Genomic DNA, 14333 nt, shown 5'->3' with positions numbered 1-14333 from the left:
AGCCAGAGTAGGCAGGGTTCTGTAGGTCATAGAAAAAGTCTGGATTGTATCCTGCTTGTGATGGAAAGCCATTGGAAACTTTTAAACAAGGATTGATATAATCTGAATTACTCTTTAAAATCAAATCTGGTTGCTGTATGAAGAGACCATAAGGGAGAAACATCGAAGCAAGGAGGCAACTTAGAAAGTTATTAACGAAGGAGACACCAAGTTTTCTGGCTTGGGTGCCTCGTGGTATCATGATGGCACATACCAAAAAAAGGTAAGAGAGAAGGAAAAACAAGCTTGGGTGGTTGGGCATGTTGAATTTGCGTTGGCTTTGGAACATTCCGTACAAAAAGAAACATTCAGGAGAAAACAAGCTGCATGGAGTCTAGAACTCAGGAAAGAAAACTGGGCTAATAATATAGATTGAAGAATTCGTTAACATGTGAATGACGTTTGAAGCTAGGAAAATGCTTGGGATTCCCTAGAAAGAGGAGGTAGAACAAGAAGAGGAGACTGTGGAAGGATCCCTGTGGAATGAAGCATCAAGACATATTACACTAAGAAGGAACAACCAGAGAAAGATTAAAAAAAAAAAAAAAAAACCAAGAGAGTAGTGTCACAGAATCAAAATGTGTAGAGTAAGGTTAAATTCAAAAACTGAAAAGCTTCAGTTGTTTTGCTTTTCTCAACAAGGAAGTCATCAGTGATCTAGATGAGAGCCGTTTTTGAAGGGAAAGAAATAGAAACTGAACAGAAGCAAATCAGGGAGTAAATGAGAGGTAAAGAAGTAGGACAGGAATTTTCACTCTTTTAAAATCTTGGCTGCAAAAGGGAAGAAGGAGGGAAGGTAGTAGCTAGAGAAGTATAGGATTGAAAGGGCATTTTTTAAGGCAGGAAAGCTATGTATGCTATGATGTCCTACAGTTTGTTTAACTCTACAAACAACTCTTCATTTCTATTTCCACCTTTGCAGCCCTTGTCTGCCCTCTCAGCTCACAGAACCTTCCCAGTGTTTAATCTTCTCTTGGCCACAGGGTCCTTAGTGGATTCCTCCCTGGCTCTATGAGGGTGGCCTTCTCTATGCCACAGAAGTGCCAAACTCTCACGTTGGCCTGAGGACGGGTTGCACCACTCCCTGCTAAGAGGATCTGGCCAATTACATTCAGATTTTATTATTAACTTAAAATGTGAGTGATCATCATTCTGTTTCTTAAAATATAACTCTCTCTTGGGTCCATTTACTTCTTGGAAGCCAAGATTCCATGAGCTATGAAACACAAAGATGTGGAAAGCTGCAAATGAGAAATGGAACCCAGTGAAGGGGAAGTGCTGTTGAAAGCTGGGGAGAAACATTCAGTGTCCTACCCCTCACAAAAGCAGAAGCATTTCAGAGCAATGAAATCTGTCACTGCATTCTCTGTCCTTCTCACAAGTGTGACCACTTTGAATTGTTCAAAAGCCATTCATGAAAGGGCGGAAATGCAGTTTAGAGGAACATACCTGCTGGGTTACCCACAGGGCAAAGTTTGCAGCACAATTCCGTTCTGTGTGTATAGGATTCACTAACTTCTACAGAGCCTACTAGAAATATAGAGCCTATCACAAACCTAGCCTCTGGTGCCAGCCCAAGATTCTGTTTTAAGGCTGTTGAGTATCTTGAATTTGTTTGCGTATATCTGTTAGGAGTAGGGGATGGAGAGTGGAACTCTTTCACTTACTTCCCATTTCTGTGTGGTTTTCAAAACACAAAGTAGAACTCTTGTGAGTCAATTAAAATTAAGCATCTCTCAAGGACCCAAGGGGGAAAGTTGGCTCCTAGAAAAGGCAGCTGAAGGCAGGGGGTGGAATTATTTGGTCCATCACATGGGTATTTCCTCTCCCACTCCTTTTCTGTGGGTATAGTGGTCACAGGCAGCAGCAATTTTTTTTTCCAATACTGCTGTTACTCCTAGTGACACATGGGTGAGGCAATAGAGGGGAGGGGGGTGTTGTTTCCTTCGGATGCATTTGAAGGTTATCCTGATCTTCCAAATGTAAATCTTGGTAACCTTTTTCCAGATGATGTTAAGAGCACTATGGCAGAAAATACATAGCTCAAAAAAAATCAACAGGAATCTGAAGGTATTATTTCTCTTGGGATATCAGAAGGTGAACAAACCCCGGAGGTTCTACCCAAGGCCTGATGAAAGATTCAGTAAAAGTCTTCATTTATAAATTATTTAAAGACTACTCAGACACAGTGGAAATAAATTCACTGAAGCACAAATTTTATTTATATATATATATATATATGTATATATATATAAGTATATATATATAAAAGTATATATATATAGAAGTGTGTATATATAGAAGTGTATATATATATATATATATTTAGACAGTGGTACATTAAAACTGTGAAGATAGATTTTGGGGCAAATATGGATTATTATTCTTTTCTTTCTGTCCTGCCATGCCCCCTGCCTTTAAGAAAAAAGCAATAGCTTTAAGTCAATTATTCTTTCCTGAAATGTCATCTCCCCATAACGCCCTCAAAATCCACATCAACTCTACTCTGCTGTTGTTGGCCTGACCCACAGAAACCAGGAGTTACAACACTCATTACAATGGCAAGAAAGCCAAGCTTCCTAAGCCAGCACTAATACTATGAGCAGAACTTTCATCAAACAGCTCCTGGGTCAACCAGAGGGGAAATTCAAGGCTCTACCAGTCCTGGCCTGCCCAGTGGGCCCTCTCAGGGAAATGGAGGAGCATAAGCAAGTTTATTAAAATAACAACTGGGCAAGGTGCCTACAATGGTTAATGGAGCATATGGCCTGAATCTGGGGATGGAAGCTGCACTTTGCATTCTTTTCCAGGAAGGGAGGGAGCAGCAGTGGCCTAAGTCCTTGGAAACTCTCCTCAGTGCCCTGGCTGGCATCCTGGAGATTTTCCCAGACTGTTCTGGGAGGGGTTATCCCACCCTAAGCAATAGGTTCCACTAAGTCTTCTAATAAATAATACAATCACCATGCAAGTCAAATATTTAGATTCCCACTACAGCAGTGTTTCCCAAGTGTGGGTCCATGAACCAAGGAGATAATATTTACCACTTAATATTCAAGCTCTTTTGCATCTCCTTCCTAGGTTACTATGGTTATAACTAGGTCTTCTCTTGAAATCAAGAGAAGCTCTGAGTCAATAGTTTTTCCTGAAATGTCATCTCCCCATCTTTCCTGAAACGAAATCTCCTATCTCTCATGTTCTGGGAGCTACAGTAAATCAGTTATATCACTCACTAATTCACTCTAAAATGTAGGTTAGGAAATCTACTGGACTAGATCATCACCAGCAGAAGATACCATACAAGAAATTATTATTCACCTTTATTATCAACAACATTCTCACCTTGAAATATATCTGATTACTGGTTTATATTTTAATGATATTAATATGTTATTCTGTATTTAGGGTAAAGAGAATTTCAATAATATTAATATCTTCTGTTTTTAAGGCACTTAAAGTATCTTTTTTTTTTTTTTTTTTTTGAGTCAGAGATTTATTCTGTTGCCCAGGCTGGAGTGCAGTGGCACAAATTTGGCTCACTGCAGCCTCTGGCTCCCAGGTTCAAGTGATTCTCATGCTCAGCCTCCCGAGTAGCTCGGATTACAGGTGCCCACCACCACACCTGGCTAATTTTTGGATTTTTTTTTTTTTTTAGTAAACACAGGGTTGCACCATGTTGGCCAGGCTGGTCTCGAACTCCTGACCTCAAGTGATCCACCTGCCTCGGCATCCCAAAGTGCTGGGATTACAGGTGTAAGCCACTGTACCCAGCCCACTTAAAGTATCTTTAACAAACTAAATTACTCCTCATAGTACTTATTCATAGTACCAGTTCACAGAAGCTAAGTGATTTGCTCAAGATCATATATGCAGTAGGTAGCAAGACAGGACTTCAGTCCAGGTTTGTCTAATTTTAAGACAATTGTTCTTTCTGCTATATTTGGGCTGGCTCTTCAGTCAAATATCAGCAAAGATAAAGCAAAATTATCTGGGTGATTGTTTTCAGGAATCTATGGTAGATTAAGTAAATTAGATCCTTTCAGGATGCTTTGCTTTTAGTATTATTTCTAAGAGACAGTCAAATATCACTATTCATTATGCTCCCAGATTTCAATATTTGTTTCAGTTTCAATTCCACTCAATATGCTTTACTGAGAGTCTTCTATGTACCATTTATAGCACAAGAGGTTAATAATACAATGATGCTTAAGACACAGTGTAGTTGGGAGGTCCTCATAGTCCACTCATATATCCATGTTCAGACTATATGATCTGGGAAATACAAAAGAATCTACACATCCCTTTGGTTGATTTGTTCCTTAGTCCATTCCTTTGTTGACTGACTTACTCAATATTTACTAAGCGGAGATGAGTAAGACATACATATTGCATGCTCCCTAGAGTTCATGGTCCAATGAGAAAGACAAATAGGAAAATGGATAATTTATAATAAAACTTGGTAAATGCAGTTACAGAGATTAAAATGCTCTAAGAGGCAAAAGAACTGAGCAGTTAACTCCACCTGGGGGAAACAATACAGCCTCTCCTTGAGAGATTGGGTCTTAAAATATGATACTCCATTAAAATATTAGACTGTCAGCTCATTTAAGGCACATTTCATATACTCCTTAGTTTCCTCCCAACAATACGTTCTCACTATTCGTGTGTTGGGAGATCAAAATACAGACAGATTTTGCAAAGTGCTTGACTATGGACTGAAAGTGTCACATACTACGGTGGTTACTTCTAGTTCTAGTAATTTTTACTATCAGTCTTCTCCTGGCCCCCAAAAACTATGTCCATGCCTGAACGCTCATAACCTGTGAATGTGACATTATTTTAAAAAGGGTCATTGCAGATGTAATTAAAGATCTTGTGATGAGATCATCCTGGATTGTATGGGTGGATCCTACACCCAGTGAAAAGTTCCCTTATGAGAGACAGAAAAGAAGGCACAGACACAGAAGAGAGGCCATGAGAAGACAGAAACAGAGATAGCAGTGGCATGTTCACAAGAAATGCTAACAGCCACCAGAAACTGGAAGAGGCAAGAGAAAGTATTCTCCCCCTAGAGCCTCCAGAGGGAGTGTGGCCTTGCTGACACCTTGATTTCAAACTCTGCCTTCCAGAGCTGTAAAAGAATAAATTTCTGTTGTTTTAAGCCACCCAGTATGTGGTAATTTGTTCCAGCAGCCACGGGAAACTAATACAAGATCTAGTATGTTTCTCTAGTAGCAGCAATGTCAAGAAGCCCTGAGAGTTTAAGTAATTTAACTCTGTGTACCACAAAAAGTGAATTAGATGAACTAAGTGCCACTCCTCAGGAAGTTTCCACACAGAGTCATGGAAATGCTAAGGTGGATGGCAGCATAGCAAGTCTTTGTAGTGAGACAGATTTACATTTGGCTGCCTATTCTACCACTTATCAAGAATACAAATTGGAAAATTTGATAAGCCTAAGCTTCAGTATTCTGATCGGCAAAATGAGAATTGCTGTAAGTGTTAAACAAAATAAAGCACTTAGAGCTCTTAGCATTATGGCTGGCTCACAGTAAGTACTAAGTAAATGTCGGATATTGTTTATTACCATTGTGGATACACACAAGTACATGCACACAGCTGAACGCACTGATCAGATAACCGAAGAAGGGTGTTCAACTAGTCAATTACGAATTCTTTGGATGGGTCCTATTTCAAGTCCAATTTCAAATCCTCAGTTATCTTCTCTTCTTCCTCACTCCTAAGGCACCTACCCCTGCTATCATCAAAAACAATCAACAATTTTGAAATCCTGTTACTTGCAGTGTCCTATTTTTCCCACTAAAGATTGGAAAAAGTACTAAGGCTTTTTAAAGAATATCAAAGTTATTGAGCCCAGGCCTTTATACATTTCTCTCCTTTTAACCTGGAAATATGTTTCTTCTTTCCTAACCACTTACCTCTAAGGACAATGTGTCGTTCCTTCTTTCTCACTAAGCACCAATGCCAGCACTGGTGCTCACAATTGATCACCCCTCTTTATTATCTCATCAACCTCACCACTCATATATTCAACCGTTCTCTCTCCAATAGTTTCTTCTTCTCTACACTCACAAATACCTTCCTTCAGCTTTGCTACCCACATGCTCTCAGTTCATCCCCTCCTTGACGTTTTGGCTTTCCCTCAGCTCAACCTGTCCCAAATTAAACTTACCATCCATTCTACCACCCAATCCAAATCAAGGCTGAAATTTAACTCCTTTAATTTCCTGTCTTCCTAGGAATCACAGTTTGATATCTACTAATAGCTTTGGGGCCTATACACTCACTTCTCCCAGTTATCTGGAACACTTGTCCCTAAAACTTTCATATAGCCGGTTCCTTTGATCACTGAGTTCTCACCTAGACTCCCCTTTGTACAGTGATGCTTCCTCCCCTGGCCACCTTATCAAAAGCATCTTCCTCCTAAGTCACTGTCTAGTTAAAATCCACTTTCATTGTCTTCACAGAACTTCACACTACCCAAAATTAATCTTATGTGTTTTCTGACTTACTGTCTAATCCAATCTCTTTGAGCTATTTGAAAGAAGAGACCATGTCTGTCTAGCACAAAATAACTCTTCCGTAAACATCTCTCCATGAATGACTTTCCTGGACTTCTATTTTCTTCCACACAACCACAGCTCTTGCTTAGCCCCACAGCCTGAACAAGATAAACTTTTGGAGGGAAAATATAGCTTGGACCACAGCTTCCCAGCTGGCCTCCCTGCTATCTCTTCCTCAGCAAGTTGATCTTACATCCTAGTTACTATCCTAAATCATAGCTCTCATCTTGTCAATTCTGCAAAATTCTTTGATGACTACCCACTGGCTACAAAATAAGGTACAAACTCCTTATCTAAGCATTCAGTACCCTCCTCTGGTTCCACCCTACCTTTTTAAAAATTAAATGCTGTTTTTAAAAATGGTTTTTGAAATAATTATAGACCCCAAAGATTACAAAGAAATATACAGGAAGTCTCATGCACCCTTCCCTCAGCCCCCAACAATTTTAACATTTTATACAACTCATGTAATATTAAAACAGGACTACTTGTGCTCTTTCTTCTTCCTCTCTTGTTTCTAATCCTTTTATCGTTTGCATATTTGCTATTAAAAGCTACCTCCAGTCATTTTTTTAAAGTGGATGAAGACATAAATTAATATAGACATAGAGATGAATGAATGGAAGGAGAAAAATAAATGAAATGATAGAGTATTTCATCAATCCTGTCCCAATAAAATATAATCCCTCTTTCCTACATACCTGCACTTATTTGCTGAACTTCTCTTATAAAACCTATGCTCTGCCACAGTCTCACAGATGCATACTTTCTTTATACATCCATTAAAACAGTAAACTCCCTAGAGACAGATATAATTTCTTATTAATTTTATTTCCACTCAAGAACCAAGTACAGTGCTTCTATTACAGCAGGATCTCAAGTAATATAGAATCTTCATTGTGAATGAATGGATGAATTAAATATCTCTGCCCCAAGAGTAATTAAATATCTCCAACAGTTGGGGGATGCTTCCTAATGGAGGTTTTGTTTGAGGAAAACCTTGAACAGATCAGTAGAACTCAAAAAGGCAGAAGAGGGAATCCTTTTATTGGTAGCCATTATTTGAAGAACATATAAATTGATCTCATCCTTTGTAGCTGCTGGATAGTATTCCATAGTACAGATGCACCACAGTTCATTTAGCCATACTCCTCTTGGTGGATATTTAGGTTTCTAACAGTTAAGATAAAGTTTGGGTTTATATTACCGAAAACCCAAATAAGAATGTCAAAAACACAAGGTACTTTCTGTCTTGTGTGAAAGAAGCTCAAAAGGAGACAAGTAGGGTTGATATGCAGACTTAATGGTCTTCAGGCAACAAGCTCTATTTTTCAGCCCCACCATCCTAGCATGTGGCTTCTATCTCCAAGGTCGCTCCATGACCTCATCCAACACATCTAGTTACAGGTAAACTGGAAGGAAAGAGAAAGAATGTAATGACCCAGCTAAGCCAGGTCCCTATATGTAGCCTTCCAGAAGTTTCATACTATACTTCCATTTCCATTTCGGTGGTCAGAACTTAATTATATCACCATGCTTAGCTGCAGGGGAAGCTGAAAAAAGGTGGTCTTTTACATAAGTGCATTGGTGTCCCAATTAAAATTAAGATTTTGTAACTAAACAAATAATAATGGATACTGGATAATGGATACTGGGTAACAACCAGGAGTGAAAAGGCAAAACTGACATCTTGCCCTGCCAATTAAGAGCAAGTATGCACATCATCTCCTATAGTAAGGGAAAAAAAAGCATTCCGTCCAGTTCTAGTCCCTAAAATAGAAGAAACCTTGATACTGACTCCCAAACAAATCAAACTTTATCCATGAATTTTGCAATATTCCGAGGATAATCATGTCTGATTTTCCACCATCAGCAGACTAACTGTAACCTGGTTAGAATGTGGGCTTTTTCTTCAATTAACTGTTGTATTTTTTAATGAGTAAGGTAGTCCTTCAGAATATGGAGGTGGACGGCAGCTAGGATTTGAAGCCAGGTTTATCAACTGCCACCACTGGCGTCTCCTCTTCTTCGTTCACCTTTTTAAATTCCTGCTACTTTGTCAAATGCAAAACTCACCTCTGAAATAATAGGGAATGAATAAATGAATAACATTTAGCTTTCTAGCTTGTTTCATCCTCTCCGCAGCTGCCCAGCTAATAATAAAAGCGTGTGTGATGGGAATGAGGGAAGGTTGCCCTACTTCTGTCTGGGCTGGACCCGTCAGAGTTCCTCTCTTTCCTTTCCTCCCGCTAAGACCAGAGCCCACTACACAATTTGTGGGGCCCTGTGCAAAATGAAAATTGTGGGGACCCTTGTTCAAAATGTGTAAGCATTTCAGGAGGTGACAGCAGGGCATTAAACGAAGCACAGGACCCTTCTAAGTGCGGGATCAAATGCACTGATCCTATGCCTGTGAAGCGGGCTCCAGCTAAGACTGTATTTTTCCTAACATCAGTTTCTGGCTTCGCAGATTCACAGCCCTGCTCTGATGAAGAAGGCTGCTCAGAAGTCTTCCTCCCCACCGACAGTGACTATGACTCCAGCGATGCCCTGAGCCCCCGAGACCTGGACCTCGTCTACCTGTCATCGCACGACATTGCGCAGCAGACCCTTATTGGCCTAAGCGGCAGCGCCCCCGACGTCCTACAAGTGCACGACGTGAAAACCCCACTGGGGCCCGGCCAGGATCCCCAGGGCGAGGGCCCAAATCCCGATCGCTCATGTGCTGAGTTCCTCCATAGCCTGACCCTCACCGGGTTCACACCCAAGAACCACGCCAAGACTGTGTCAGGTGCGCGGCCGCCGCTAGGCTTCCTGGGAAAACGGAAGCCAGGCAAGCACCCCCACTACGGCGGCTTCAGCCGCCATCATCGCTGGTTGCGAATGCACAGCGAGACCCAGTCGCTATCGCTCTCTGAGGGCATTTACACACAGCACCTGTCCCGGGCCTGTGGTCTGGCCCAGGAGCCCGAGGAGGCCAAGCGGCCCGGCCCTGCCCTTGATGGTCCCAGGGGCCTAACTCTGGCCCACGCTGCCAGTCTTCCTGAGGAGCGGAACAGCAGTCTCCAGAACGCGAGGCCTTCGGTCCGCCGCCTCTACGTGGAGCCTTACACAGCGGCCCTGGTGCCCCAGGACGAAAAACCATGGGCTGGCTTGAGCCCGCCTTCTGGAGGCCGCAGCACCCTGCCCAGCCCCACAGGCCCCGACGTGAGCGAGGGGGGCCCCACTGCCTCTCCCGTGTCAGAAATACTCAGCAGCATGCTTTAGGGAGACCTATCCTGGCTGTCCACCCCTCCATCACTACACCCTTACCTCCATCCTGCCCCACTGTGACCCCATTCATTTTCAAGAGTTTTGAATGTTTTAAATCCAAAGGTTACAAGTTCAGGGTCCTCCTTTTTTAGATAGAGTCGGGGGTGGAGGCCAGAGTTGCCAGTGCCATTCCCACTTCAGCCTAGAAAGGGCATGGGGGAGTTGTTGTGTCAACATGGAATACAACATGCAATGACTCAAACATGCCACCCTGTTGGTGGCACCTATGACTGAAGTTGGCCAGCCCAAAGAGAGATGCTCTGTTCTGCAGCTGGTTCTGTAATCTGACCCCTGGTTTAGGGCTCTTTCACGAGTTTGTGATTGATGAAGAGAAGTTCCATAAATGAAAATAAGATTAGCATCCTTTCTCCCTCCATTCCAAACCTTCAGAAGAGTTTGAGGGAAAGACACCAGGTTGTGTCTCCAGGGCACTGGGGTCAAGTGGGCTTGACCTTGGTTCCCTGTCAGCTAAACTAGGTCATTCCAAAGTACAGAGTTCTCAGGGCTCACCTTATCAGTTTATCCATCAGTACTTATCTGATTAAATAGGCCTTGACAGGCCTTTTTTTCTTCGCATAGTGGTATGTGGAGACCACCAGAAACAAAAGTAGAGAATTCTTCTCTTTCAGCTCTATCTTGCAAAGACAGAATAGGACAGAAAGTAGCCCTTCCTGTATACCCAGCTCCCATCCAGGCATGAAAATGAACCATAGATTGTTACAGGGGTCAAGGAGATGGCTAAACAAAGTGAAAGCCTAAATTACAGATAAGACAGGGGAGGGAGAGAGACATGGGCAGAAATATATTTCCTTTACAATTCTAAGTTAAGCGATGTAAGTCCATGGGGGCTGTGTCTCTAAAAATCATAGTGGATCAGCTCCAGATTCTTTGGTGATGAAATTGTCATTGAACCACAAAGTGCCCTGCAGATAGGGCCAGTCAGCAATGGGCTCCTCACAATCCCACAGGCATATCCACTCACCCTACATCATAGATCAAGAGTCAGATTGTCCAGGGCTAGGGTGGCTGCCTTCCCCTTTCATCTTACCTCTCCTTACATCAAATTGGCCCCAAAATCATCTGGCCCAATTAGCATCAGAGAAAGTATGCTCAGAAGCCCTTACCAGTGGTTCACTCCAAGGATGTGCTAAAAAAATCTGGAAATTTTGCTTTGGTCTCATTACCTCCTATCTGAATTTCTCACAAGAATCCAAATTAGACAAATCACACTGCATATTCAGAAAAGGCACGAGTCTCCTCAGCTCCTGGAGCCAAGACCCACTCACTTCACTGACGTTCTAAATGATCCTTTTCTGCTTCACAGGCATTTCAGTTAAATATTGCTCTTTATGGCCCTATCCTTGTCCACAGAGTTCTACCATTCCTCCTCAGGGGAGTTCATACAAAGTCCCCTGTTCACAATGTTATTCTGATCCCTTCCATTTTAAAAACATTTGATTTAAACATAAATAATTACCCTGCTGCAAAGGTACAGATTTGGCCCATGGCCTATGGTCATTAGAAAACTAAAGCCCAGAGCTCAGACTTTATTTTTTTAAGAGATTTTATACTCAATGAAACCCCCAAAGAATCTTGATCAGAATCACTACAGCTGCCTTTTCATGCCTGGGAGGATTTTAAAATGCAATTTTCTTGTCTAAGTGAATTCTATGTGCATGGAAAGGGAGAGTGTTAGAACTAGAAGGGCCCATAAAACTCATCTAAGTCGTGGGTTTCCAGGTAGGGCAGTTAAGACCCAGAGAGGTTAAGTGACTTGCTCAAGGTCATGGAGCTGGTTTAGTCTCAGAGACAGGATCAGAACTAGAATCATTCCCTTTATACCAGGCCGTCCCATTGGGAATTGGTCCATACCTAGTTAACTCTTGATTGTTGTCTACAGGGTGCCTCCTATTTTGTAGATCATCTACCTACTTCTGATTTCAAATTCAGCCTTTACCTAACAAGTTTCCAATATTACAGAGCTGCTTGTTGCCAGGGAATACCAACTTCATGTAATACACATCTCAATTAATTAAAAAGTAAATTTGGGAAAAACATTTCAAATTATGCCTCCTAGTTAATAACAAGAATGGCAAAGTCATTTGCACTCAGTTTCTACTTATTTCTAATTATAAAATGGATTGTTCTGTTCAATGAGTTTGTGAGATGATATTCTAGGATTGTGAAGAACTAAGAATCCAAGGGATTTCCTGATCCTGATCATTCCGGTGGCATAGGAGGAAGTTTGTAACTGAATCAGGTGGGAGGCATTCAACAAACAGCAGAGGCAGAAACTGACCCACCCTTCGGACCCCTCATTTGGTCGGTAACTTCTGGCATACTGGACCAAAATAGCATTAATTTTAAACCTGCTATTTTATATTGGGGACATAAGGTTATTTTTTCATCTTCTGTGAGGAAAGAAGGCATGCCCACAAAAAGAATAATGCATGTTACATTTTAACGGGCATACTTAAATCAATTGCAAATGCATTTTATTAGCAATATTCCTAAATAAAAGTGGGTATTTTATAGCTTCCATAATTAGCTATTATTCAGGTAGGTTTCCCCATACCTCCACTTTGCAATATTTTGTGAGCCCAGTTTAAATTAATACATTCTTGTGAGAGACAACTGTGTTCTCTAATTCACAGTGCTTTATTCATTTGGCCGATCTCCTACTTACAGAGACTTTACAATGTCTGAGGATATTTTGTTTTATTTTATTGTTTTTGTTTTGTTTAATTTTGGATACAATGGATTTTTGTCTTTCACTGTTTTGTTTTGCTTTTTTTTTAAATCCAATATGAGAGCCTCTGAAGGAAACTGTCCCAGGTCTTCTTTTCCAGGGTTTTTCTAACATGCTTGATTGGCTTTCATCATTTGTGAAAATCCTCAAAAATCCTTGATTGAGGTTCTCCCATATGTCTGTCTCGATTCTAAGTCCCATTGAGATCCAAAGAATCAAGTGTGAAACATAGTCCTGGGCCACAAAAAGCTCACAATCTGATCTAAGAATGTAACCATATGTTCACCATACATCTTCTCAACAATCTCTTAGAAGAGGCAGGAGCCTGTCTCCTCAGCCGGGCAGACATAGTGCATGTTGGGCTACATCTTTGATTTCTTCTCACTGTATAGACTCTTGAGGGAGTACAATCTGGAAAATGCAAGTCATAGATGTATATGTTTGGCAACTACTTAACAAAGCTAAAACATCCTCTTAATTGGAAAGGGTGCCTGGGAGACAGTAATGAAAAACATTCACTCCAAGGAATGAGTATTTTAAGAAGCAGGTACTTAAAGATGAGAGTCATTCCCTTTAAAGAACATTCACTAATGTTCGAAGCAATAATTACACTGGAGAAAATTGTTTCATTTGGTTTGAAAATTGAAGCAAGTTAGTAATAATATTTCGCCAGTCCTCTTTCCTGAAGGATCCCAAAGCACTTTATGAAAAGCAATGACTAAAGCCTTGTTGTACTCCCCTAAAGAAACCTTGTCCAGGAGCCACCTGGCAAACACCTACCATGTCCTTGCCAGGAGATCATGCCAGACAAGTGGAAAGGAGGACTGGCCCCTCGTTCATTGTTATCCTGCCACACAAATGTGAGCCCTGGTGAGTTTGGAGCTCTTCCCTTGAAGATAACTCTGTTAGACAAGGAGACATCCCAGAAAATACCTCCTTGGTCTCCTCTGGTTCTTCATCCTCCAACCAAGATGTACTTACTTTCTCTTGGAGAACTAACTTAACAGCTTAAGTTAGGTATGTCTGCAATGCATTTAAGTTGCCTAGTTATGTCAACAAGACACAGAATTCACTGACTTCTGAAAATGTACACGTTAGGAAGGTGATAACATTTTTCTACAGCTCTCTCAACTTTGTATGTAGCAGAGCTACAGCAAAGAGTGTGCATCTCTTGGTATATGTGCTTATTAAGCTATCACATACCAATTAGGGAAAGTAGCTATAGATTAACAAAGAACACTCTCTGAGAATTCAAACTGTTGCATAGTCACTTTATGAAGTCTAAATATTTTTCCAGATGATTTAATGAAGCAAACCTGGACTTTTTTCTTCAAGGTCATATCTTTAAGGAAATTTTTTAAATAGCTATTCGGAAAGCAATGGTATCTCTTCATAGGTAATAGGGTGAGCAAGGAAAAAAACTGTTTTCTTTGCTGGTCACCTCTCATAAGATGTTCAAACACGTGGCTTATGACTGTTAAGCTAAACTTCAATGCGGCCTTACAAACAACAAGGGTAGTGTATTTGAAACCATGTTGTACCGCTTGGAAACTTATTCTAAGATCTTAATACAGACTTTTTCTGAGGTGTTGAACTTTGCCATTAGCAAAAAGTATTTTTAGAAAAATCCATTGACTGTTTATGAAGCACTG

The 14333-nt window shown here is 41.0% G+C and overlaps 1 protein-coding gene across 1 annotated transcript in view; it reads left to right on the top strand.

The window, feature by feature from the left end:
- The window catches only part of ANKFN1 (ankyrin repeat and fibronectin type III domain containing 1), a 390308-nt gene extending 378319 nt beyond the window's left edge, over positions 1-11989 (top strand). The window contains exon 19 of the mRNA XM_028836325.2: positions 9091-11989. Coding sequence (XP_028692158.2) covers positions 9091-9887 — 797 coding nt within the window. The 3' untranslated portion in view covers positions 9888-11989. The remainder of the gene's footprint in view (positions 1-9090) is intronic.
- The last annotated feature ends 2344 nt before the right edge of the window (positions 11990-14333 follow it).

This window comes from Macaca mulatta, chromosome 16 (genome assembly GCF_049350105.2).
Source record: "Macaca mulatta isolate MMU2019108-1 chromosome 16, T2T-MMU8v2.0, whole genome shotgun sequence".
Taxonomy (NCBI): domain Eukaryota; kingdom Metazoa; phylum Chordata; class Mammalia; order Primates; family Cercopithecidae; genus Macaca; species Macaca mulatta.
This window is presented reverse-complemented; position numbering and strand designations above follow the sequence as displayed.